Here is a 26,137-nt window from a genome sequence, read left to right on the forward strand (position 1 = left end):
TTATTGTATGTTGGTCTATTAGACTCTTGAACTTGAGAAGAGTTTGCTTGATGAATACAGCTGCACCATTATTTGGGGCATATATATTTATGATTGTTATGTCTTGTTGGTGTATGGTTCCCTTGAGCAGTATGAAGTGTCCTTCTATATCCCTTTTGATTAGCTTTGGCTTGAAATCTATTTTATTAGATATGAGTATGGACACTCCTGCTTGTTTCCGCGGTCCATATGAGTGATATGATTTTTCCCAACCTTTCACCTTCAGTCTATGTATATCTTTTCCTATCAAATGCGTCTCCTGTAGACAGCATATTGTTGGGTCTTGTTTTTTGATCCATTCTACTAGCCTGTGTCTCTTAATTGGTGAGTTTAAGCCATTAACATTTAGGGTTATTATTGAGATATGGTTTGTTCTTCTATCCATATTTGTTTATTGATGTTACTAAACCTGATTTGTTATCCTCTTTGACTACTTTCCCCCCTTTACTGTCCTACCTCCCATTGTTGGTTTTCAATGTTGTTTTCCATTTCCTCTTCCTGTAATGTTTTGCCAAGGATTTTTTGAAGAGATGGTTTTCTAGCTGCGAATTCTTTTAACTTTTGTTTATTGTGGAAGGTTTTAATTTCATCTTCTAACCTGAAGCTTAATTTCGCCGGATACACGATTCTTGGTTGGAGCCCATTGTCTTTCAGTGTTTGAAATATGTTATTCCAGGATCTTCTAGCTTTCAGAGTCTGTGTTGAGAGATCAGCTGTTATCCTGATTGGTTTACCCCTAAATGTAATCTGCTTTCTTTCTCTTGCAGCTTTTAAAATTCTCTCCTTATTCTGTATGTTGGACATCTTCATTATAATGTGTCTAGGTGTGGATCTCTTATGATTTTGCACATTCGGCGTCCTGTAGGCTTCTAGGATTTGGGATTCTGTCTCAATCTTCAATTCTGGGAAGTTTTCTCGTATTATTTCACTGAATAGACTGTTTATTCCTTTGGAATGGAGCTCTGTGCCTTCCTGTATCCCAATGACTCTTAAATTTGGTCTTTTGATATTGTCCCATAATTCTTGGATGTTCTGCTCATGGTTTCTTAGCAGACTTGCTGAGCTGTCTATGTTCTTTTCCAGTTGAAATACTTTGTCTTCATTGTCTGATGTTCTCTCTTCTAAGTGATCTACTCTGCTGGTAGTATTCTCAATTGAGTTTTTAAGTTGGTTTATTGTTTCCTGCATTTCTAGAATTTCAATTTGTTTGTTTTTTATTACCTCTATCTCCCTGTGAAATTGATCTTTGACTTCCTGGATTTGTTTGTCAATGTGATCTTTCATTGTCTGATTTTGCTGTCTCATGTCTTCCTTGAGACTCCAGATCATCTGAAGCATATATATCCTGAACTCTTTATCTGATATTCCATCTGTTGCAGCTATTACCTCTTCTAAAGTTGAGTTGACCTGCATTGCTTGTGGTCCTTTCTTTCCTTGTCTTTTCATACTGCCCGCGTTTCTTTCTGCTTGGTGCGACTGTTGTGTTTTGAAATTTACCCCCTATTTATTTATGTTGCTCTTGTATACTTGAAAAGTCTCCCTTGCAGGTGCGGGCGGCGGCTGTGCCCCTACTCCAATTGGGGTGACGTGTCTATCACGCTGGCGTCTCTCTGGGCCTGTTCCGGGAGTGGAAGGCGGCTCTGCTCTGTCCCTATTCCCATTGGGGTGTCGTGACTACAATGCTGGCAGATCGCTGGGCCTCTTCCGGGCGTGGGCGGTGGGCTTGGCTGGTGGGATTCCACCTAATGGCAGTCCCTAACCTCCCTGCTTGCTAATTAATGGCTTCTCTGAGGCGCCACGCCTTCTGTAACTGCGGGGCAGGCCGCGCGAATCAGTTGGCCTGGATCTCCGGGGTCCTGCTGCTGGCTGTTTTGATGTTACAAGCTGTTGGAGAGTGGTGGTGTATTCTTCAGCTTTCCCGGATGGTGGCCACTGACTGCCTGGATGGAGTGTCCGCTGTTTTGATATTGCACTCTGAAGGAGAGTGGCGGTGTATCCTTCAGCTTTCCCGGATGGTGGCCGCTGACTGCCTCGGTGGAGTGTCCGCTGTGGGGGATGGGACTGTACCGCTTTCTTCCCCTTCTGAGAACCCGAGCTCGGCCCAAGGGTCCGTGTGGGCTTGGCTGGTGGGATTCCACCTAATGGCCTTCCCTAACCTCCCTGCTTGCCAATTAATGGCTTCACTGAGGCGCCACGCCTTCTGTAGCCGCAGGGCAGGCCACGCGAATCAGTTGGCCTGGCTCTCCGGGCCCTGCTGCAGGCTGCTGGGATCCCTGGCACTCTATCACTTTGATTCTTTCTGCTTGCCCCTCCCCCAGCGCTGGCTAGCCAGGTTTCCTTTTGGCTGCTACTGGGAGGAGGGGTTGGAGGTCAGGTGTCTCTGGTTTCCCCCTAGCCTGTATGGAGGCTCAGCTTGATACTCCCTCTCCCGGCAAGCCTAGGAGAGATTTTATGCGAATTCCCGCTGTCTGGGGGGTGAGCTGAATGACACCGACCTGTTTTGATGTCGCACTCTGAAGGAGAGTGGCGGTGTATCCTTCAGCTTTCCCGGATGGTGGCCGCTGACTGGCTCGGCGGAGTGTCCGCTGTGGGGGATGGGACTGTACCGCTTCCTTCCCCTTCTGAGAACCCGTGCTCGGCCCAAGGGTCCGTGTGGGCTTGGCTGGTGGGATTCCACCTAATGGCCTTCCCTAACCTCCCTGCTTGCCAATTAATGGCTTCACTGAGGCGCCACGCCTTCTGTAGCCGCAGGGCAGGCCACGCGAATCAGTTGGCCTGGCTCTCCGGGCCCTGCTGCAGGCTGCTGGGATCCCTGGCACTCTATCACTTTGATTTTTTCTGCTTGCCCCTCCCCCAGCGCTGGCTAGCCAGGTTTCCTTTTGGCTGCTACTGGGAGGAGGGGTTGGAGGTCAGGTGTCTCTGGTTTCCCCCTAGCCTGTATGGAGGCTCAGCTTGATACTCCCTCTCCCGGCAAGCCTAGGAGAGATTTTATGCGAATTCCCGCTGTCTGGGGGGTGAGCTGAATGACACCGACCTGTTTTGATGTCGCACTCTGAAGGAGAGTGGCGGTGTATCCTTCAGCTTTCCCGGATGGTGGCCGCTGACTGGCTCGGCGGAGTGTCCGCTGTGGGGGATGGGACTGTACCGCTTCCTTCCCCTTCTGAGAACCCGTGCTCGGCCCAAGGGTCCGTGTGGGCTTGGCTGGTGGGATTCCACCTAATGGCCTTTCCTAACCTCCCTGCTTGCCAATTAATGGCTTCACTGAGGCGCCACGCCTTCTGTAGCCGCAGGGCAGGCCACGTGAATCAGTTGGCCTGGCTCTCCGGGCCCTGCTGCAGGCTGCTGGGATCCCTGGCACTCTATCACTTTGATTTTTTCTGCCTGCCCCTCCCCCATAGTACATTCTAACTTATTTGAGCCAACACCTTTTGAGCTGAGGTTAATAATGGTTTTATATACCCCAAGTATCTGGAATTATAGTATCTTGGGATCCTCTTTTAATGTTTCTCCGCTTTTGAGGAGAATGATTATTCTCTTGTTTGGAGGGACTCTTCTCTTCCGGGGTTAAATGAATCTTATGAATCAACTTGTCAAGTCCCTGATGTACATTTATAATTGCTATATTTCATGCATTAAGGTAGAGTCAAAAAGAACATGTTGGCATATGTTTAACAGTCTATGCTTTTCCCCACGTGATCAAAGGCATAGTATCTTGCCATGTTTATAAGGTGAAATCTTATATATATATATATATATATTTTTTTTTTTTTGGATAATGGCTGTTTTAGAATGAAATGTCTATTCAATGCAGATGACCAATTTTGAGTATTAACTTTATGTTGTATATTGAGGACATTAAATGTAAGTAAAACATTATTTAATGTATATTAATATGAGAGAGGCTAGATCTTTGTTTCCATTTAAAAAGGTAAGGATCAGGATATAATTTACTCACTCAACAAAAGCTTGTCCAAAATGATTATGAGAAATTTCATAATTTAAAACTATATCACATTGATTAAAAATTGTGCAAAAGGATGAGATGTAAAGGCAGAGGCATCATCCATCTTTAAATAAATAGGCCCTCTAGGAGCAGATCATGCTTGGTTTCTTTTCATGCTCCCTGCTGGTACTGACTTGGAAGTTTCTTTTTTTAGATTCAATTAGTTAGTAATTTTTTTTCTTTTTTATTGTGTTTTGCAATAATGCATTAATAATCATAAATATTTTGAAGTGAATAACTCATTATACTTCTTCTTTGTAAGCTATTTTCTACATTTCTTATTTTTTCTATTTTGATTAATGATATAATTTCTAGATCATTGCTTTTTATTGTGGCATGCTTGGAATTTTTATAAATATATACATATTTGTAATTATATACATAGTCTCCCACTTATCTTTATATATCCTATAGGTTTTTAATTTTTACAGTATTTCACAAGTTGCTTCGACTTGTCTTAAACTTGGTCCTGCTTGATAAGCCTCTCCCATATTGGTAGAATTTCAGCTTTGCACACTAGGAATGCCCCTCTCATTTTTTTCTTAAGGAATTATTCACATACACAATTTGTGCTTATTTATATTTATATTTTTTGTCTCAATTTTACACTTTAAGCATTATTTAAATAGTTATTTAGTGTTCTTTGAGTAATTCATAACGGTTAGTATCCTGATGTTCAATTCTTAATGTTTTTTTTTATCTTTTTTTTTGTCACTTGGATTAAGCCATGTTTCTCTTTGTTTATGTTTGTTGTACTATTTTTTATTTGTTCATTAAAGGAGACAACAGTAGATTATGTAGTCCATTTTGTGAAAAAAGTATAAAATCTTTTAAATAAATAAAAGTAGGCAAGAACAGTGCTGCATCCTTGTAATATTTGCTAGTTGGGAAGTGACAGATATTTAGAAACAGCATGACTCGAACAATTCTAAAAAGACTTGTTTTGTTATTCATTGATGTAGAATTTTTAGGGCTAATCTCAAGCACTACAGATAAAAAATTAAAAGTTGGATGACCTAAAGACTCAGAAATGTCAGTACTAAATATGAACAGTTAAATCAGAAAATTGAAGAGATACCTCTGCTTTTGTTTTTAGTGCAACATAGTTCTCAGTTTTAAAGCTAGAGTCTCAATATATGTGCCTATCAATGATCAAATGTGTAGTAATATTGTACTTATATACTATTATTATTTAGTTATAAAATATTTTGTCTCTTAAAGTGTTATAAAAATATATGCAGGACTTTGCATTAAGTCAAATGTGGCAGGCAGAGATTAAGTTGTAGGAGCATTTGATTCACATGTGACAGTCAGATATTTAGTGAGTAAAATTCTGCTCAGCAGGTACTGTGTTTTTTGTAGGGTTTATATTATAGTCAAAGTCCATGTTTTTATTTTACTGAGCATAAGAGGGTCAAGATTTTTGTTTTACCACATGGTGAGTGTATTATATTCTTCATAAATACTAGTAGAAGGAATACAATACTTGTTAGAGAAAACTGACAATTATATAAAATAATGATTGTGTTAATTCCTTGTATTTACTCATTGTACCTTGTATATACAGTATAAAATACCATAATATATTTAGTAAATAAAGTTGTATTTGTCAATGAAAGAAATCATCATATCACACCAATTTAAAAATATAAAAATCAATTTATTACACTTGATTGTCATGTGTTGACTTCATCCAAGTATTAGGGCCATAGGCTCTGAAAGGTTTTTATAGTCTTTTTAAATGTTTTTATGGAAAATTTTATAGACATATGTGTATATTTCTTAGTAAATTTTTTGTTCATATTTCTTTTTAAGAGTCCATAGCCTCTTTACCCTTGTTGAATATTTGTGGTATTATCGCTCAAAATATTCTAGATATTTTCATCTCTCTTTATCATGGTAGATAAAAACTAGTTTTTGGATGCTCTTTGAAAAAGCCACAAGTGTTTGTAGATGTTTTACATTTCTTTTATTTTAATGAGAGTGAAGGTAGCTGATAGATATTTCCTAAATACACAATGATATCTTATGGAGGACAAAAGGCTGTGGATGATAAAAGTGTCACACTTTTCTTCTGTTTATTATATTACTCTTCTTAATAATTTACTCCTCTTGGATACTTTGGTCCCTACAAGAATTTGAGTAATATTCTCAAGATAATTTTGTCTGTACATTTTTATTCAACTGATATATTTTTGGAATTATGATGACTTTGGATTTACTGATCTGCTACACTCCTAATGTAGTTATTTTACCTTAATTTGATGTTATGTATGCAAAATATATTTATCCCAGTCTAGAAGGAATTTTTTTAAATTTTTTTGTTTATTTCAGCCATGACTCCATATGATACCCAAGAATATTCACCAGAAAAGGGCATAAAACATTTATTTCCCAAAGTGATAAATGGGAAATATAGAAGTTGTGGTTTTGACTATTTACAACAAAAGAAAATATGGAAAACCACAAGTGAGAGTGAACACCAGGAATCATATAATACAAAATTAGGCCTTGTTCACCACCAGAGAATTTATACTGGAGAGAAGCCCTACAGATATAAACAACGTGGCAAAGCTTTTAGTAAAATAAATGGTCTTATTAACCACAGAGTAACCCACACTGGACAGATGCCCTACCAATGGGCAGAATGTGATAAAGTTTTTAAAGAAAAATTAAACTTTATTAAGCAAAGCAGAATTCACACTGAAGAGAAGCCCTACACATGTGACAAATATGATAAAGCTTTTAGTAAAAACTTAAACCTTATTTACCAAAGAAGAATTGACACTGAAGAAAAGCCCTACAAATGTAAAGAATGTGGTAAAGCTTTCAGTCAAAAGTCACAACTTATTTGCCACAGCAAAACTCATACTGGTGAGAAGCCTCACAAATGCATAGTATGTGACAAAGTTTTTAATCAAATATCAACCCTTATTTGTCACAGAAGAATTCACACTGGAGAGAAGCCCTACAAATGTAAAGAATGTGGCAAAGCCTTCAGTCGAAAAGTTGGTCTCATTTGCCACAGAAGAACTCACACTGGAGAAAAGCCCTACAAATGTAAAAATTGTAGCAAAGCTTTCAGTCGAAAATCACACCTTAGTTGCCACAGCAAAACTCACACTGGAGAGAAGCCCTACAAATGTAAAGAATGTGGCAAAGCCTTCAGTCAAAAAGTTGACCTTATTTGCCATAGCAGAAGTCACACTGGAGAGAAGCCCTACAAATGTAAAAATTGTAGCAAAGCTTTCAGTCGAAAATCACACCTTAGTTGCCACAGGAGAACTCATACTGGAGAGAAGCCCTACAAATGTAAAGAATGTGGCAAAGCTTTCAATCAAAAAACATGCCTTATTCGCCACACCAGATCTCACACTGGAGAGAAGCCCTACAAATGTAAAGAATGTGGAAAAGCTTTCATTCAAAAATCAGACCTTATTTACCACAGAAGAACTCACACTGGAGACAAGCCCTACAAATGCAAAAATTGTAGTAAAGCTTTCAGTCGAAAATCACATCTTAGTTGCCACAGCAGAACACACACTGGAGAGAAGCCCTACAAATGTAAAGAATGTGGCAAAGCCTTCAGTCAAAAAGCAGACCTTATTTGCCACAGGAGAACGCACACTGGAGAGAAGCCCTACAAATGTAAAAATTGTAGCAAAGCTTTCAGTCAAAAATCACACCTTATTTGCCACAGCAGAACGCACACTGGAGAGAAGCCCTACAAATGTAAAGAATGTGGCAAAGCCTTCAGTCAAAAAGTAGGACTTATTTACCACATCAGATCTCACACTGGAGAGAAGCCCTACAAATGTAAAGAATGTGGCAAAGCTTTCATTCAAAAATCAGACCTTATTTGTCACAGTAGAACTCACACTGGAGACAAGCCCTACAAATGCAAAAATTGTAGTAAAGCTTTCTTTCGAAAATCACACCTTGTTTGCCACAGCAAAACTCACACTGGAATGAAGCCCTACAAATGTAAAGAATGTGGCAAAGCTTTTACTCGAAAATCACACCTTATTTGCCACATTAGAACTCACACTGGAGAGAAGCCCTATAAATGTAAAGAATGTGGCAAAGCTTTCAGTCAAAAATCACACCTTATTTGCCACAGTAGAACTCACACTGGAGAGAAGCCCTACAAATGTAAAGAATGTGGCAAAGCTTTCAGTCAAATATCAAACCTTATTTGCCACAGAAAAACTCACACTGGAGAGAAGCCCCATAAATGTAAAGAAAGTGGCTAAGCTTTCTGTCAAAAATCACACCTTATTTGCCACAGAAGAAATCACACTGGAGAGAAGCCTCACAAATGCAAAGTATGTGACAGTGCTTTACTCAAATATCAACTCTTATTTGCCACAGGAGAATTCACACTCAAGAAAAGACCTACAAATGTAAGGAAAGTGACAAAGCTTTTAGCAATAAAATAAGCCTTATCCACCAGAGAAGAACTTACACTGGAGAATAGTCCTACAAATGTGAATAATGTGGCAAAACTTTTAATAAGAAATTAAATAAAATACACCCTGATGAATGTGAAATGTGAATAAAGTGATAATGCACATAAAGAGAGACTAAACCTTAAAAACAACAGAATTTATACAGAAAGAACCCCTACAAATGGAAACAATGCAGCAAAGCTTTTAATAAAAAATCAATTATTTTTCACCACCATGCTATTTATTCTGGAAAGAAGACACACAAATGTAGAGAATGTAGAAACATTTTAAATTCTATATCATACATTACTAGACATCATAGAAAACACACTGGAGAGAAGCTTTATAAATGCCACCATTGAACAATTCCTCTAAGAAAGGGTCAAAATTTAATCCTCACCACAATAACCATAGCAAAGAGAAAGTTTTGAAATGTGAAAATTGACAATGTGACAGTGCCTTCAAAATTTATTCACCAATACTCAGCACCTATGAATACATTCTGGTTAGAGAGAATACAAATGGAAAAAAAAAACATTTCATAACCACATGTTTCTTAAACACTAGTGATTTTTGGAGAATACATTGTGCCCAGAAATCCTAAAAAGTTAAATAATATTTCAAAAACGTATTCAAATTTTAAATTCATTGAACATCTGAAAAATCATACCAGTAGTGAACATTGAACAGATTTTGTCCAAAATGTATGCCTTATATAACAATGAAACATTTATAATAAACACCTTGACAAATGTGAGAGTATAGTGAAGTCATTATCTATACATTACACCTTGATGTATATGAAGACAAGTGAAAGACACAACTCATTTAAATATAGAATATAAGTACTTGTTTTTAACTTTTAATTAAATTTATTAAGCATTATCAAGTTATTTGGTAGAAATATCAGTCATAAATATCATACATGTATAGTGCAGAAACCTCATCTTTGAAAGCATATATATATTTTTTCTAAATCAAATATTACTATTTCCACTTTTGAATACCAGAGAAAACAATTATAAGAAATATATTTTTTGATGTGTAACACTGAATTGTAATATTTTAATCTTTTTTTTTTTTGTATTGCAGTTTAAATTTAGGATTTTTAAACACTGTGCAACATTCCTATGTCCTTTCTCCACTTTCTCAAATTTTGAGACTGGTCTTGCCAAGTTGTGTGAAACCACACTAAGTTGCTGAGGCTGAATTTAAACTTCTGAAACTACTCAGCTTCCCAATTTGCTTGGATTACAAGCATGGACCATCATGCCAGGTTGACAGAGCATTTTTACCTATTTATGTATGCAATATGTCTTTATAACTGAATATTTCTGTATATGTTAACACTCATGTATTGCATCATGTCATTAAATGACAGACATCACAGTATTCCACTTGATTAATTTTTTTATGCAACAGTAAAACATACTATTGAGTAAATAATACTCTAGCATCTCTTAATACTTTTACACATTTTAATCAAACTTAATGTGGAATATAATTTGCATTATCAGATCATTGTAATGTATTTTCTGTTTATTTTCATGGTGAAATTACGAGTTATAGGAAGGATATATATATATGAAAATAAGCCCCAGATTTTCACATCTTGATTTACAAATTTTGACTTTTTAACATTTTAACATTTCATAATGATTTGAATAGACTGAATTTCCACATCCTTAAAGGTAGCTTTTCAGGAGAGAAGAGCTTTATCTTTCTTGTGTGTGCATAATGGCCTTCTAGACTCCAGCCTCATTGGAAACATTTCATTTTTATGTGAATGAGGTAAATGATCAGTGTTTTTATATACATTAGTTAATTTTGACATCACTGTTATTCTATAGGCAGTGTTATTTTAGGGCAGGAATCACAGAAATGGATCTGGATTCAAGGTTGAGTGAGGCCTACTTATGACAAAATAATCAATGAGCTATGTTTCATAGTCTTATTTTCTGTAAACCAAGTGGTAAGAGGTAAACTGAGAAGATTGTATGTAAAGATTAAGTTTCTTATTATTAAATGTTGGCTTACGAGCTACAATAGGGCAAAGGCTTTTTATGCATTGAGTCCATACAAAAATCATATTGAATATCATTCACAATATTATTAATATTACATATAAATCATGAAGAACTGAGTTTAAAACAATATATGGCTAAGAACAATGCCTTGAGACATTGTACACTCTCCAATACAGACATATTTATACCAATTTAATTATACATCAAATTACACTAAAGAAGAAAAATCAATTGGATCAAAGCACAACAATATACAAATAAACCTTGTAAAGGCTTAAGCAAGAGACCAAATAGTTGATGAAGTGTGGCTTCTAAATGCTAGGGGGAAAATTCTCATATAATCAGAGGTAATTGAAGGAAGAAAAATTACCCACTTTGAGCTAGAACAGCATTTGAAAGAAAAAGAATCAATGTTAGCAAAGATTATTCACTTCCATTTGTATGCTTTGTAATATGTTCCAAAAGATTTCTGCATGTTTTATTTCAGTCAAATTGAGAAACAATCCAGAAATTTAAAAAAGAAAAGTATTGCTCCTCTGGTTTTAAAAGCAAGAAAAAAATAGAGACCTATTGAGCTAGAAAAACTTACTAGTTAGAGGTAAAAAATAGAACTGAGATTTCCAGAATCTGTAGAATGTATTTCAGCCATCTCTGGATGCACAGGGCATTTTTGCATAACAAAGAATTTGTTCACTTATGTACAGCTTAAGAAACATTGCTGTTTTTAGTCAGTCTTTTTTAGTAACAACAATGATGTACCTTTCAATAGTTTCCAGCCACAACAATACACAATTTCAGAAATCTTTTGGTTCATCCTCCATATATTCTGCTACAGTATTCACCAGGACAAGATAATATAAACCTTTTGGCAGCCCCGTCAAAGTATTCACTTCTATTAATTTTAAGGGCAAACATATACTGCAGAGAAAAGTATGATACATCGAACAACATAGTTTTACTTAGTAAAAATATTTTTTGATGAAAAATGTATCCCAACTGCTTTGTCTTGGGATCGCATTACAAAAATATGAGCTAATTATACTGTGTATTATGACCTCAGGCTCTGAGCCTTATAATGCAAAAGAATATTTTATGTTTATTTTTAAATATAGTTTTTATATTTCAAACATTCAAATCAAATTCCACAGCAATCAATTATAAAAAAAGAAAACAGGAGAAAAACAACTGCAGTTTGTCTTATCGTGACCTTTCAATACCTGCTTTAGATTGCCTGTGGGTTCCACTTTTAATTTAAAAGATAATATTTTTTTCCATACAATTTGGGTCAAGTGGAGGACAAAATCTCCTGCATTGTTTTCCTGGGCAAGCTGTCATACTTGAAACAACTGAACCCCCAGTCAAAATATCTTTACATTCTAATTATATCAGTTCTTAATTGATCTAGCATAAAACAAATCCACTTTCTTCTTGAATATCTTGAGCCCAAAGATAATGCAATCATTTAAGAGAAGTCACTAATATGAATTTAGTGACTATTTTCTGCCCAGCACAGTCTTCCCAGAATTTGCATTATCTTGAAATACTGTGCTTTATAGTTTTAGAAATCATCAAGATAAATCTAGGACATAGAATTTTAGCTTTTGACATAAATCCAACAAGTCTGGGCTGGGGATGTGGCTCAAGCGGTAGCGCGTTCACCTGGCATGCATCCGGCCCGGGTTTGATCCTCCGCACCACACACACAATAAAAGATGTCATGTCTGCCGAAAACTGTAATAAATATTAAAATTCTCTCTCAAAAAACCAGGTCTGACTGGCTACATAAGGGCTGTTTGGAAATAAATGGAAAAAGTGCTGGTGTGCTGAGCAAATATCAAGATCCAAAATAAAATCCAGAGTTTATTTTCATTTTCTTTATTGTGTGCACTTAAGGGGTGAAGTACAATGCTTTGCTATTCCTAATGCAGTGGTTACCATAGTCAGGCAGATGAACACACCCTCCTCTCACACAGCACCTAAAATCAGTTTTATGAGCATAAATTCCTGCTGTGACACAATGAAAACCTGGATTCCCTCACTCAGGGCAGAGAAGTAGTGCTCAGGTTTTCAGACCGCAGCTGGGATTCCCAGAAGAAAGCCTGGAAACAGAGGAGATGGGGAGACAGAGGAGAAGACCAAGGTTCGGGCATTTTTTGGAGAAGAAGTTGTGGATTCAATAAGAGTTTTGGAGAGAGCAGCTGAAACCCACTTGGGTCAAGATAGTCCCTGAGACAAAGCAGTTGTGGAGATTTGGACGTGGCAACAGGACAGTGAAAGCAGAATTTGCTGGGAGTTTTTTGGATGATTAGTGTGATGGCAGCAGCTCTTTTGCCTGGGGTGAGGCTGCTGCAGAGAGAGGACACAGTTGTCAGAATCACTGAGTGACTGGCACCCTGTCCCACTGTACACATCACTCCCAGGAATACCTGGGCATGTGCAGGGTTCAGGCTGTGTACATAACCTCCTCAGTGGCTGGGGCAGGCTGGTGGTTCTTAGGCTGCACCTAGACATCTGGTTATGGCTCAACCAAAATGAGATTCATTACTTGCATTGGCTGGGTCTTGCCATCTGGAGACAGAGGTGGCATTGTGGACCATGGCACCATTCAGAGACTGGAGTGCATAGGTGGTACCAGGGAGGAGTCTGACATCCTGAGTCGGGCAGTGCATTCCTTGGTCTGTCCCAAGTTTTGGAAGCCATAAGACCCAAGAGACCCTGTGAGTGGCCTTTCTTTCTGTGCTCATTGGTGCTTTGGGAGAAGGTGTCCCTGGGCACAACTGCCATCAGCAGCCTGGCCTCACTTTTGCTAACTGGCCCCAGTCTGTGCCCAGTGCTTTCTATGCATTTCGGTTTTGGTCCAGGAGTGTTTCTCAAAACTGGTCATGTGACTTGAGGCACTATTAAAAATCATCAAGCCCAGGATTTGTCCCTACAGACTGATTCTGCAATGAGTCCCAATGATCAGCTTTGTTGTCTCACTGCTGGTTGTTGCCATGAGCAGTCAGGGTGGAGACCTCCTGGCTCAGTGCTGATGTCTTTGTGGGGAAGACTCATAGTATGGACAAGAAGATGTGACAGGCCATGGAGGTGCCTAACCACATGGACATGCGACAAGCATGAGGACTTGAGACACACTCCCAGGTGGCCATTTTCTCAGAGCATCTGCATGAGCATGTTGCCATGTGTGACTGGTGGTGAGTGGTCCTTCCAAGTCAGGGCCTGGGGTGCATTCCTAGTGATGAATAAACATTCTGATGACAGGGTTGTTCTGTGGCATGGGAGGGTGAATGGTGGTTCTGGCAACATTCAACAAGGGTAGAACATTGGTGGCCTCCAATCTCCTGTTGGCCACACTTCATCCCTGTGTGAGGACATAGACGATGAGAAGTTCATCAGACAGTGCTCTAATCTCTAGGGTATACAAAGAACTCAAAAAGTTAAACACCAAATACCAAATAACCCAATCAACAAATGGCCAAGGACCTGAACAGACACTTCTCAGAAGAGGATATACAATCAATCAACAAATACATGAGAAAATGCTCAACATCTGTAGCAATCAGAGAAATGCAAATTAAAACTGCTCTAAGATACCATCTCACTCCAGTAAGAATGGCAGCCATTAGGAAGTCAAACAACAAGTTCTGGCGAGGATGCAGGAAAAAAGTACACTCATACATTGCTGGTGGGACTGCAAATTGGTGCAGCCAATTTGGAAAGCAGTATGGAGATTCCTTGGAAAGTGGGAATGGGACCACCATTTGACCCTGCTATTCCTCTTCTCAGACTATTCCCAAAAGACCTAAAAACAGCATACTACAGGGACACAGCTACATCAATGTTTATAGCAGCACAATTTACAATAGCTAGACTGTGGAGCCAACTTAGATGCCCTTCAATAGATGAATGGATAAAGAAAATGTGGCATTTATACACAATGGAATATTACTCAGCAATAAAAAATGACAAGATCATGGCATTCACAGGGAAATGGGTGGCATTAAAGAAGATTATGCAAAGTGAAGTTAGCCAATCCCCCTACAAGAAATGCCAAATGTCTTCTCTGATATAAGGGGGGGGGTGACTCAAAATGGGATAGGGAGGAAGAGCATGAGAAGAAGATTACCTCTAGATAGGAAAGAGTGGTGGAAGGGAAAAGAAGGGAGAAGGGAAATTGCATTGAAGATGGAAGGAGATCCTCATCGTTATACAAAATACATGTACGATGATATGAGGGGGGAAAAAACAATCAAGTCACCTTAGATGTTGCAGAAAGAAGTGATGGGAGAGGAAGGGAGGGGAAGCGGGGATAGGAAGGATAGTAGAATGAAATAGACATTATTATTGCTGTATGTATATGTGTGACTGCATGACCAATGTGATTCTGCAACCTGTACACTCGGAATGAGAAATTATATCTCATCTGATTCAAATGTATTGTACTGTTATGTCTAACTAATTAAACAAACAAACAACAACAAAACCCCGATGAGTTCTCCTAACTTAAAAAGCTCCTGTCCTAGGTTTCCTCTTGCCTCTCATGGCCAAGATGCATAGGTTCTTGGGACACTTATGATGGATGGGTTGTTGCTATTTTACAAAACAGCACAACCATCAGCGCTGTCAGATTTGAGAATATTCCTGCTACCTCATGAACTGTCACTCCTGGGCCTCCGTGACCCTCAGCCCCGCAACTTCTGCTCTGTCTGCATGGATTTTTGTCACTGTGGGCACTTCCGTGGCAAGCACATGGCCTTCTGTGTGTGGCTGTTTTCCTTCAGTGCAACATTTCCAAGGGTCACTATGTTCTACGTTATGGTCTGGCCATTTTCTGTCACCTGGATGACCCTCTGAGGCTCAGCACCACACCAGTGTGTGTGCTCAAAGGCCACCTCTGGGTGGGATGAAGAATGCTGACTTGAACATTTGTTTTCAGTTTTGTTGAGGAGCTGGTGAGAAGTGACCCTTTTGGATCATAGGCTAACATTATGTTTAGCTTTTTGAGGAATTGCCCAAATGTTTTCCAAAGTAATTGTAGAATTTGACATTCAACCAGCAGCCCTGGGGGCCCCCATTGCTCCCCACCTCCCCCACACCCAGGGTTGCCAGGTGTCAGATCCCAGTCTCTGTCTCAGAGGTGTGAAGTGGTTTTCATCATGTTTTCCCCCAGTAACAAGCTGAACACACACACAGTCATGATCAGCTTCATGGCTTTTAAAGAAAAAGACCTGTTCAGATATTTTGCTGTTTGCAGCTAGGTTCTCTTTGATGGTTTGTGGGTCCTGGTGCTCTTTACATATTCTGGATATAAATCCTTTGTCAGATATGTGGTTTTCAGGTATTTTCTCCCCAATGCAAAATCCTCATTACACTCACAGAATTTTCTGGACATTAGAAAAATGTCTTGGTGATTAGTAGGAATGGACCCATGGGCAATGCCTGGGCGATGCATGGGGAGAGACAAGGACACTCAATACAGGGGCTTTGACCAGCCAAGAGGAAAGGGAAGTTGGAAGAAGCAGATGGGCAGAGGAGACAATAAGAAATTAAGCACCCTTGGTTGAAATCATGGGACTCCGAGTCCCCCAAATAAGCCAAAAAGTAGAAATACCGGGGCAACAGTACCTTTGAGGAGTGGAGGATGAAGAGGGCTCCTCTGATTCTGGAGGTAAATGTTTCCAGATGCTCTCTAAGTTTCTAGAAATTCAGTTTTGGGTCATTAAAGTGACCTTGAATCTTTCTTTGGCTGGGTTCTGAGGCCTGGCAGGGCATAGCAGAGTGACTGGAGAGGTCGTTTATACTTATGTAGATTTATTCCTCGAATAAGGCATTGAATGAAAGAGTTAGAAGTCCCTGTCCTCATGGTGCTTACAGTCTAGCTGGGACATCATATTGTAAGTGCTAGAGAACTTTAATGTAGGTGTATAATGGGAATTACGCAGCCTGGGTCTGTAGAAGGGGAGGGGCTTATAGCCTTAGGTAGATGGCATTTGCCAGTCTGACAAAGTAACTCCTGAAAGAAGCCTGACAGGTGAAGGACTGAGCCTGGATCTCAGGGGGAACTTCCTGTGCAAATGTCCTGAGGTGGGCGTGGTCCATAGCTGGAAAGTGGGGAGGTGAGCATGTCTGGTGGGTGAGCAACGCCATGTGGGATGGGGAGAGCTGCAGGGCTTCCCAGGTTCTGTGAGGACCATGGTCTCTCTCCAGGAGGAATGGACGTGAGGGCATTAAATAGTGCTCATTGAACTGGCCGTTGAACAATGAGGCCAGGCATAATGTCTGTTGTCACCAGGTTTCTCTGGCTGTGGATGGAGAGCAGATTGCAGGATGCAGGACTAGGTGCAGAGCAGAAATAGCCATCAGGAGTATCATGCAATGGCTGGAGAGATAGAGGACCTGGCAGAGCAGTCTGGTGGCCATGGAGGATCCAGCAAGTTTCAAGAGATCACACATGGGAGGGGGGAAAAGAGAGATTATCCCAGACTTCTACCCAAGTGACTCACAGATGGACTTGTGTTTAATGGGATGGAGAAGTTTGAGGAAAGGTGTGTGTGTGTGTGCGTGTGTGCGCGTGCGTGCATGTCCACCATTCAGCTTAGGTGCTCTGCAGGTCAGCCATCCATGCCTCAGCCTCCTGAAATTCCTGGTACCCCACGAGTCTTGGCCCCTCCCTCCCTCTCTTTCTTCTTCCATGCTCTGGAGTAAGGTCGCAGCCCAGGTGACTCAGGGCCTCTTCCCATCCTCTGGCACCCACCTCTTCATCGACACTGGGTCTAGCTGCCATGAGTGATGAATGGCTCAGAAGTGTCACAACTTGGTGGCTTTTAGTACAGTGTGTGCTAGCAGCTGCCACCCATCTTACCTGTGCCTGCCATGCCCCCCTCAGATGCCAAAGCAAGCCTTCTCCACCAGTGTGCCCTCGCACCAACCAGGACCCTCTCTTGATGTGAGCATGGCTGGGATCCAATGGGTAGCCCCACGTGACCACAGAAAGGGGGACAAGGGGACCCATGGGGAGGTGGGAGTGTGAACTGGTGGCATCAGGCAGGGTCTCATGGCCACTTGGGGCTCTGCTGACCAACATTGATCCCTGGGGCAGTGGTGTTTTGAGGCTTCGTGAGAAGGTGGCACAGGGCTGATTGGCCATGCTGGACGTCTGCTCTGGTAGAGGCCTGGGGCCACTGGGGGCTGGCACAATTGCCAGGGATGACGGCTGCGCCAGATGGTGCCCACACATATGACTGCTGATTGATGCTGGCTGGTGTGCAGGTGGTGGTGGTGCTGTGCCATCTGTCTGCACAGACACTCATGTCCACTGAGCCTAATGATGGAGGTGCCTTGAGGAGCCTTGAGGAGGAGCCTTCAGTGACCATTAGGTTTCTGGTCAGTGACCTCAGGTGTCCCCAGCCTGTATATGCAGCTGGACTCAGCTGGGCCTGGCTTCTGCTGATGAGAAGTGAGGCAAGAGTGGCTTGAACAGCACCTGCCCTGTCAGGTGTTGGTGGCTGGAAAAGAAACAGGCCAGCTGCCCTGGGACACACGACACAGACAACTACTCTTAAACATGGAGCCCCAGTAATTCCTTCAAGGTCACTCATTATTAAAAATCTAAAAGTGCTAGTGGCCAACATTTCCAGATTACCTCCCATGGCCAGGCACAGTGCTTGATTTTTCAGGGTGGAACAAAGTGGTTATTGGATAATACAGCATTTATTATTTAACCCTTCTCTTTGGTCATATTTTTGTTGCACTTGCCAAAGGCTAGCCAATGAAATAGAAATAAAACTCTTCTTATGGTATTTAAAAAGGCATTTGATTTGCTGATTCTTACACCCTCTTTTCTCTTTCCCCTTTTTCTTGCTTTGAAATAGCTATGATGGTGAGAGCTGCAGCAGCCAACTTGTGCCCATGAGCCAAAGGGCTGAAGAATCAAAAGCCTTACTGCAGGCATTATTGAGACCTAAGCCAATGTTAAAAGGATCTATTCCCAAGCATCTCAGTATATAAAGAATATAGTGTTTGTTATTTGAGCTATTGTGGTCATACTTAATTACCTTTAGCAAAACCCACCTCAACTAATACACAAATGTTAAATTATTTGATCCTTAATGGACCCCTAGTTTCAAAGAATAAAATGCATTCTGTTTGGGGGAGGATTCAATTGGTAAGTAGGAACCATTGTTCGTGCCCAGGTAAGATTGTTTCTATTTGGGTAATGTCATCTCCATCTGATGTGTTTGTCTCAGGGAATACACCTTCAATATTGCATGCTGTGGGTTATTTAGAAAATGGGCATAAATCACCCCAAATCTTGCCTCTCAGAGATAAGCATTGAATATATATTTGGGGGAGTAACTTTAAAAATCTTTTTTTCTTATACTACTCTTAGTATAGCTGAAGTCATAACTTGCACACACACACACACACACACACACACACACTAGTGCACAAACATTTATCTTCCACAAATCTTTCACAGTGGATAACGTGCCATTAATATTCATGTCCAAATTGCTATAGATTCTAGTCCCTGGCCACTCAACTGCAAACTCAGGCTTTTTAAAGTCTCTCTCTCTTTTTTTTTTTTTTCCTGTGAAACCCCAGTGAATGTCACCAGCCCTCCCACATCCCAGCGGCATGTTCCTCCCCTGAGTACCAATAGCCTTCTCCCTGAGCAGGCTCCAGGGGACCCACAGCATGGGAAATGCCCAGTGTCCATGCTCTTCCCAGAGCTACCCAGGCCACCCTCAGCAGCATCCCAAATGGTACTGGGCCCCTCCATGCCTCCCACTGCCGATGCCTCTGCAAAAATAGTTTCTCCATTCTTCCTGTTGCTTCAGTTGTCACCCCTTGGCTGCCTGTGGTCCTTTGCTTCATCTTACCCCATGTCCACCAAGTCTGGAAATCCTTTGGCTTCACTCTCAAATCTGTCCAGATTCTGACCCATGAGGCTGATCAATGACCTCCCCAAACCTCTCCTTACTTGGGACCTGGGAACATGTAATCTCTCACAGAAAAGGGGTTTTGAGAATTTGACGAAGGTTCCTGATGTGGGTAGAAGATTGTGGGTCACCTGGGGGCTCACAGTGGGCCTCAGAGACCAGAGCCAGAGAAGGGGTGAGATGATGATAACAGAGATGGGGTGGCAGGGACGCGATGACAGAGAGGAATCTGAAGATGAGACCCTGCTCTTTTGCAGATGAAAGAAGGGTCCACCGGGCAGAGCTTAGGCAGCCTCAGAAGCAGAGAAAACTCAGGGAATGGTCCCACTCTGGAGTCTGGGGAGGGAGCACAGCACTACCCACACTGTCTCAAAACTTCTGACCTCCAGCTCTGGGAGAAGAAATCCCTGCTGTTCATTCAGGAGCTTGTCTGATTGGTTACAGCAGCAACAGGAAAGGGGTCCACCTCTCACCTGGCCAGCTGTCCCCCAGGTCCTGCAGGAGCCTCATGACTGCACTCTCTGGCCAACCTCTGCCCCTGAGGCCTATGTGCAGACAGTGTGGACCTTTGGGACCTGATGGGTCCCATCATGGGTGTCCTCTGCTCAAACCCAGCAAGCCTCCCACTCTCCTCCTGTGAAAGGCAACACTGCCCTTGTCCTCAGAGTGCTGCTCCAGAGGGTCCCAACTCTTCCTTTACCTGCCCCTCCTTTCACTCTCCACCTGCCCCTCCTCTGCCCCTTCACCTGCCCCTCTACCTGCTCCTCTTCTGTCCCTCCACTTGCCCTTCCTTTGCCCCTTCACCTTCCCCTCCACCTACCCTCCTCTGCCCCTTCATCTGCCCTTGCACTGTCTCTTCATCTGCCCCTCCACCTGCCCTTCTTCAGTGCCCCACCCTCCCTCCATTTGCCCCTCCACCTGTCCCTCCTCTTGCCCTTTCTCTTCCCCTCCACCTGCCCTTCCTCTGTCCCTCCACCTCCCTTCTCCTTCAGCCATCTGGACTAGCCACATGGTTTCCAGAGCCTCCCCAGAGCACACTTTCACTCCCCAGGGCCTCTTTCACTCCAGCCATGCTCTCTGCATGATGGACACATATCTCACACAGAAGCCAGCTTCTGCTCACATGCCAAATTTTCCATCGGGTTTGTCTCCATCTGCTATTTCCATTCTCTCAATGCCCCTTCCCAGTCTCTCTCCTCATTCTCGTGGTACTTCTCACTAACATCCCTTATGATTCGCTTACTCATTAGCATCCTGTGCCCCATCAGAGTTTCAACCTCACTGCAGACGGAACATGGCTTCTAACCTGCGTGTTCCCACGAATGAACCGATGGAGGGCAGCCCACAGTGTTCCTGTAGCCACCAGGTCTCCAGGAAGACTGTCCATTAGTTTTATTGAAATAATCAGCTTCCTGAAGAAAAAAATAGTGTGATCGGTGTGCACATGACTTAGATAGAGCATCACCCAGGTGGGCTATGCTCTCAGGTGTTCCTGGGTGATTATACAGTGTGTCCCCTCTCCTCTAAACAGAGACACTAGTCCAGTGGGAGGCTGGGTAGGAGCCACATGCCAGGCTTTCACTGTTCTTACCCATCTTCCCTACATCCACTGATGAGCAGCTTCCAGTAAAAAGTCGAACCCATGACACGCATGTGAGGGCAGGTGCAGGGGTTCCTCCTGGGTGCCGCTGGGCATGTGTGAAATACAAAATACAAAAACGGGCTGGGGATGTGGCTCAGGGGTGGAGCACCCCTGGGTTCAATCCCTAAGACTGAAAACAAACAAACAAACAAAAAAAAACAGATGGTGGCTGTGGCTGAGAGGTCAGCAGAGCCGCAGAGGGCTGGTGGTGTTGGAAGCAGGGAGGTCACTGCCAGCGGACAAGACCCTCGCAGAGAGGAGGGCAGAGACAAGCTGGGCCACGGCCAGGTGACCTGTGAGGCCGTCACCTTGGGGTGGAGAGGAGGGAGGGTGGGGAGAGGCCCCAGGTGGCAGGTGCCTGAGGCAGGAGGAGCACCTACTGCGGCTGTGCCTTGTCCTTAATGGAAGGCTGCCTCTGGTCTCCCTGGGGCTCTCCACCATTTTCTCAGCTCTTCCCTTGCTACTCAGTAGCAGCCACAGTGATTAGGGCTGTGTCTACAAAGTCAGTGGCAGACTAGGTTGTCCTGTGGGCTCTCACTTGGTGACTTTTCCTGAAAAAAACAACCATGTGAAAAGCCACAATTGCAAATCCTAGGTTGCTTTCTAGTCCTTGGAAGGGACAGTGGCCATTTTCAGAGACATCTTCAGCATTTGGGTCTCGTCCCCAGCCCCCCAGCTCCCTGTACTGAGATCAAACCCAGGGTCACTAGACCGCTGAGCCCTGTCCACAGCCATTTTTATATTTTATTCAGACATAGGATCTTGCTGAGCTGCTTAGGGCCTTGCAAAGTAGCTGAGGCTGACCTCCAGCTTGAGATCCTCCTGCCTCAGCCTCCCAAGTTGCTCTGGTGACAGGCGTTGACCACGCATCTGGCAGCCTTTCAGTTTGGACTAGTTACAGTCCCCTAGCAGGGACTAGGTCCCATAGCATTAGTGGAGGCACAGGGGTGTTAGCAGATGATGCTCCAGGGAGGTGGTCGGGCTTCCTGAGGTTCTGGTCTCAGTCATGAGCAAGCCTGGTCGCCAAGGTAGGGGCTCTGTGGTGCCCCAGGGCTGACTGCCTGCCCTCCCCAAGGTCCATCACCAAGGCGAGGGCTTTTGGAGCCTGTGCGTCGGGGCCCTCTGGGTCCTGGCTGACTTCCTGGGCCCCTCAGCAGTGGGATCAGGATCCTACTGGAGGTCACCATCATCTCCCAGTCCTTCGAGATCTTCGTCCAGGAGGTGAGCAAGGTGGGCAACATGGGCTCCCTGCTTTTCTGAGAGCCACACCTGCCCAAGGACCTGGGAGGATGCCGGGCGGTGCCTTGGAAGGCAGTGGTAGTGGGGGGCTGTGGTGCTGTGGCGTGTGGGGGACGTCGTCAGCTTGGCCTCCTCTGGCTTTGGCAGCTGCAGCCGTGACAGGGATGGGGAGCGCTGTCCCCATTTTCTGTCTGACTTTGGTTTTGGCCTCCCCTCCCATCCTCGGTGATGTGTGCAGCCACCATGGCATCCCTGGTCCCCACAAAGGTGGCTTTTTGACTCTGTTTGGAAGCACAAAATATCTGTGTGTGGCCTTAGGGTGGTCGGGCGTCGTGTCGCACCTCCTTTGGGGACATGGACAGCGTCACCAGCATGTCCCCATCATCACCAGTGGTGGCACTCTCTGGGTGCAGACTGTTCCTGTGGGGGGCATTGGGTCCTCTGGGCTCAGGTTGACACAACTCCCTGCCCAGCTGCTGGCGGCTGCTCTCAAACCAAGTGTCCAGATGGGCCTTATGCTGGGGCAGAGCCAGGACTGCCATCCCTGCCACCTCGTGGACAGGCAACTTTGTCCTCGTCCGGGAGAGGCCTGGGGTTGCCACTTCCATCTTCACCTGGCTGAGCTTGGTGCCCTCAGGTGACCACTCCGCCACGTCCACTTGTCCAGACTCCAGTCAGCCTTGGTGTGTCCTCACTGTGCAGCTGCCCCCGTGCCCCTGGGAAGGGACATCTTCTGTCTCTCCCTGTTTTTCTAGAATGTTCTGACTGAACTTAGGGACCAAATGCAAGTAAGGGGACAGCGAGATGCCACCAGCTCTCTTGGCCTCCACCATATGCAGCTTCCACCGCACTCAGAGGCCGGGAGGGGAGGTTCAGACTCAGGGCCTGACCTCAGAGTCAGGGGCTCGGGGTTCCTGGGAAGATGCTGTGGTGTCTGAGACAGAAAGACAATGACTGTGGTGACAGGTGATGTGCACCATGAAGATGGGGACCTTTCCAGAATTCTCAGAGGCCCCTCTCAGACTCAGCTGCAGGTTCCCTGCCCAGGGCCCAGCACCTTCTCCCATGTGGCCTTGTCTAGACCCAGAAGGGCAGTCCCACCACCAGCCTCCTCCCAGCCCATGGGGGCCTCTGCCATACCTCTCCTGCTCCTGTTAGAGGGCAGGGCCTCCCAGGCCACCGCTGAGGAATGCCAGACTTTCAGAGGAGCTTGCAGTCCTGCTGGCCCCATGTGGCCTGGGCTTCCAGCCCGTGGGCAGTGATCACAGTGGATGGGTGGGCAGGGGCTGACCCACCTTCCAGGGGACTGTCACTGAGGACGCCAAAATGGCATAACTGAGATACGATGGATAAATGATAAATAAAGCCAACTTTTTAAAAACTGCTGGTTCAGGGTCTCCTTTCTGCTCAGGCTCATCCCAGAGACGCACTGGCATTCGGCCTGGCCTTCCTCCTGGTGGGAGCGTCCCCTTGTGCACATGCCTGCCTCCCAATGACTCGGGAGGCTGAGGCAGGATGATCATGAGTTGGAGGTCAGCCTCAATAAATAGGTGAGGCCCTCAGCAACTCACAAGACCCTGTGTCTAAATATAAAAAGGGCTGGGGTGGGCCTCTGTGGTCCAGCAGCCTTGGGGTTCAGTCCCTGATACAGGGAAAAACCAAAACCCCAAGTCAGGAACCTCTTGTCCCAGGAAGTGCTGGGCCTTTTCTCTCTGCCCTGGGGACTTGGGGCTGTGCCTGGGGCCACTGCAAATCTGCCTCAGAGCAGAGCAGATGGAGCCCAGGGTCAGGTATCGTGTGTGTGTGTGTGTGTGTGTGTGTGTGTGTGGTGGGGGGGATGGGAGGGGTGGACTGGGGCTCAGGCCCCGCCTTCTTTCCCCCACTATTATCTGCCACCAACTTCAGTGGCCAGATGGCTCTTCCCTTGCGGGGGGGGGGGGCAGTAGCCACGACCCAGGGGCGGGAAGTGGGTGCAGGTACAGGGGCCTGGCTATGCTCCAGGGGTGGGGGTGGGGGCGAGGCGTGGGCGGAGCGAGGACCTCCCTGTGCAAGTGTGTCTGTGCTGGGACGCTGCAGCCTCCTGGTTGCCGGCCATGCTTCACTTTGAGGTGAAGGCGGAGCCCCTGGGAACCGGGAGGATGCGACATCGCATCTCCGCTGTGGGTCTCATGAGGCCCAGACAACCCAGCTGAGCTCCATACCTCATCTCCGCTCGCAGCTGGGCTCCTCTAGGGATACCCCCGAACTTCGTGGCCTCCAGCCGGTCGTGCTGGGCTCAGGGACAGGTCAATACAGGGGTCTCCCTGATGACCTGGAGGAATGCATCAGAGTCCTGTGGAGTGCACGTGAGCCCAGGGACCCTGGCAGCTTGTTGCCACCGCCACCGCGTCCTGAGTGCGACAAGTTTTCACTTAGGGTGAAGAGTGCAGGGGTCTGGCAGCCAGAGCTGCCCCTAGGCTGCAGAGCACGGGTGCCATGGGTGTGGGAATCACCCCTGGGATTGGGACCAAACTGAACCCAGGGGCGCTGGCAACCGCTCCACTGTCCCAGCCCTTTTTGACTTTTAAGACAGGGTCTTGCTAAGTTCAGAGGCTGGCCTCAAATTTGCCATCCTCTGGCCTTAGCCTCCAGCCTGAGGTGACAGGTGATCATTGGGATCCGCAAGGGGACAATGATGGTGGCCCTAGAGGCTGAATCTGTTGCAGGCAGGGGTGGAGTCAGGAAGCCTGCCTAGTTGTCACTGCGCTCCCACCCCCACCCCTGCTGAAGTCCCTCTGGTCCTTGGGTGAGCCTGGTGCCGGAGCCAAGCCCTAGGGGTCCCCCTGCACTTCCAAGGTTCACATCCACCCTGCATCTCCTGTGTTCCAAACAGCGGCCTGCAACGTTCCTCCCCAAGGCCGCTGGTGTTCCTATTAATCACAGGAGGCTGAAGGTGCAGACCTGCACGCTGGCGGCATGAAGGTGACTGTGGTGACTGAGACAGCCAGTGACTGAGCTGACAATAGGTGGGCGCCCATTGGCCCATCTTCTCCCACCGACTACTGATCACGACCTACCTTGGTGATGAGGGCCACAGAGGCCCTCTGCACCCAGCCGCCGGACAGCCTTCCTCCAAGTGGGAGATGGCAGTTTGGTGAATCGCCCTGGGGAGGGGACAAGGCAGGGTGCTGACCGATGGGTGAGCAGGGAGAGGAGTGGCAGCTGCCCTCCGTCCCTGGCTCTGCTTCCCTGAGGCCTGGGACCGAGGGAGGCCTCTGCACCCTCCCCTCAGTGCAGCCCTGGGGCAGCAGCCCAGGGTCTTTCTCCCAGTGGGGACACTGGGTGGAGCCAGTGACTTCACCTGGTCTGATCCTCTCAGCTCTGAGGCCCTCCGCAGGCCTTGGGTTCCAGCTCGGACATGCCCTGGTCGATGTACTTGTTCACCACCTTGTTGATCTCACCTTGGAAAGGGTCCCAGCCAGTGTGGGAAATGTCACCTGCTCTCTTCTCCACACCTCAATTCCCTCCAGACCCAACCCTGCAGCCTGGTTCTCCTACTGGCTGTTTGACCCCAGGCTGGGTACTGGACCCATTCCACATTTGGTGTCATCATTTGAAAACAAGAATCATGCCAGGTGTGGTGGCTCATGCATATAACCCCAGCGGCCTGGGAGGTTGAGGCAGGAGGATCGAAAATTGGAGGCCAGCCTTAGCAACTTAGTAAGGCCCTGAGCAACTCAGTTGAGACCCTGTCTCTGAATAAAATACAGAATAGGGCTGGGGAGGGGGCTCAGGGGTCAAGAACCCCTGAGTTGAAG

At 44.9% G+C, this 26,137-nt stretch overlaps 1 protein-coding gene across 1 annotated transcript; it reads left to right on the forward strand.

The window, feature by feature from the left end:
• The first annotated feature begins 6,378 nt into the window (after positions 1–6,378).
• Positions 6,379–8,519, forward strand: LOC144256984 (uncharacterized). Its single transcript, XM_077802918.1, is given in 2 exon segments — positions 6,379–8,377; positions 8,380–8,519. Coding segments are annotated over 2 exon segments (2,139 nt in total).
• Positions 8,520–26,137: the final 17,618 nt, after the last annotated feature.

The sequence above is a fragment of the Urocitellus parryii genome, chromosome 9 (assembly GCF_045843805.1).
Source record: "Urocitellus parryii isolate mUroPar1 chromosome 9, mUroPar1.hap1, whole genome shotgun sequence".
Lineage (NCBI taxonomy): Eukaryota > Metazoa > Chordata > Mammalia > Rodentia > Sciuridae > Urocitellus > Urocitellus parryii.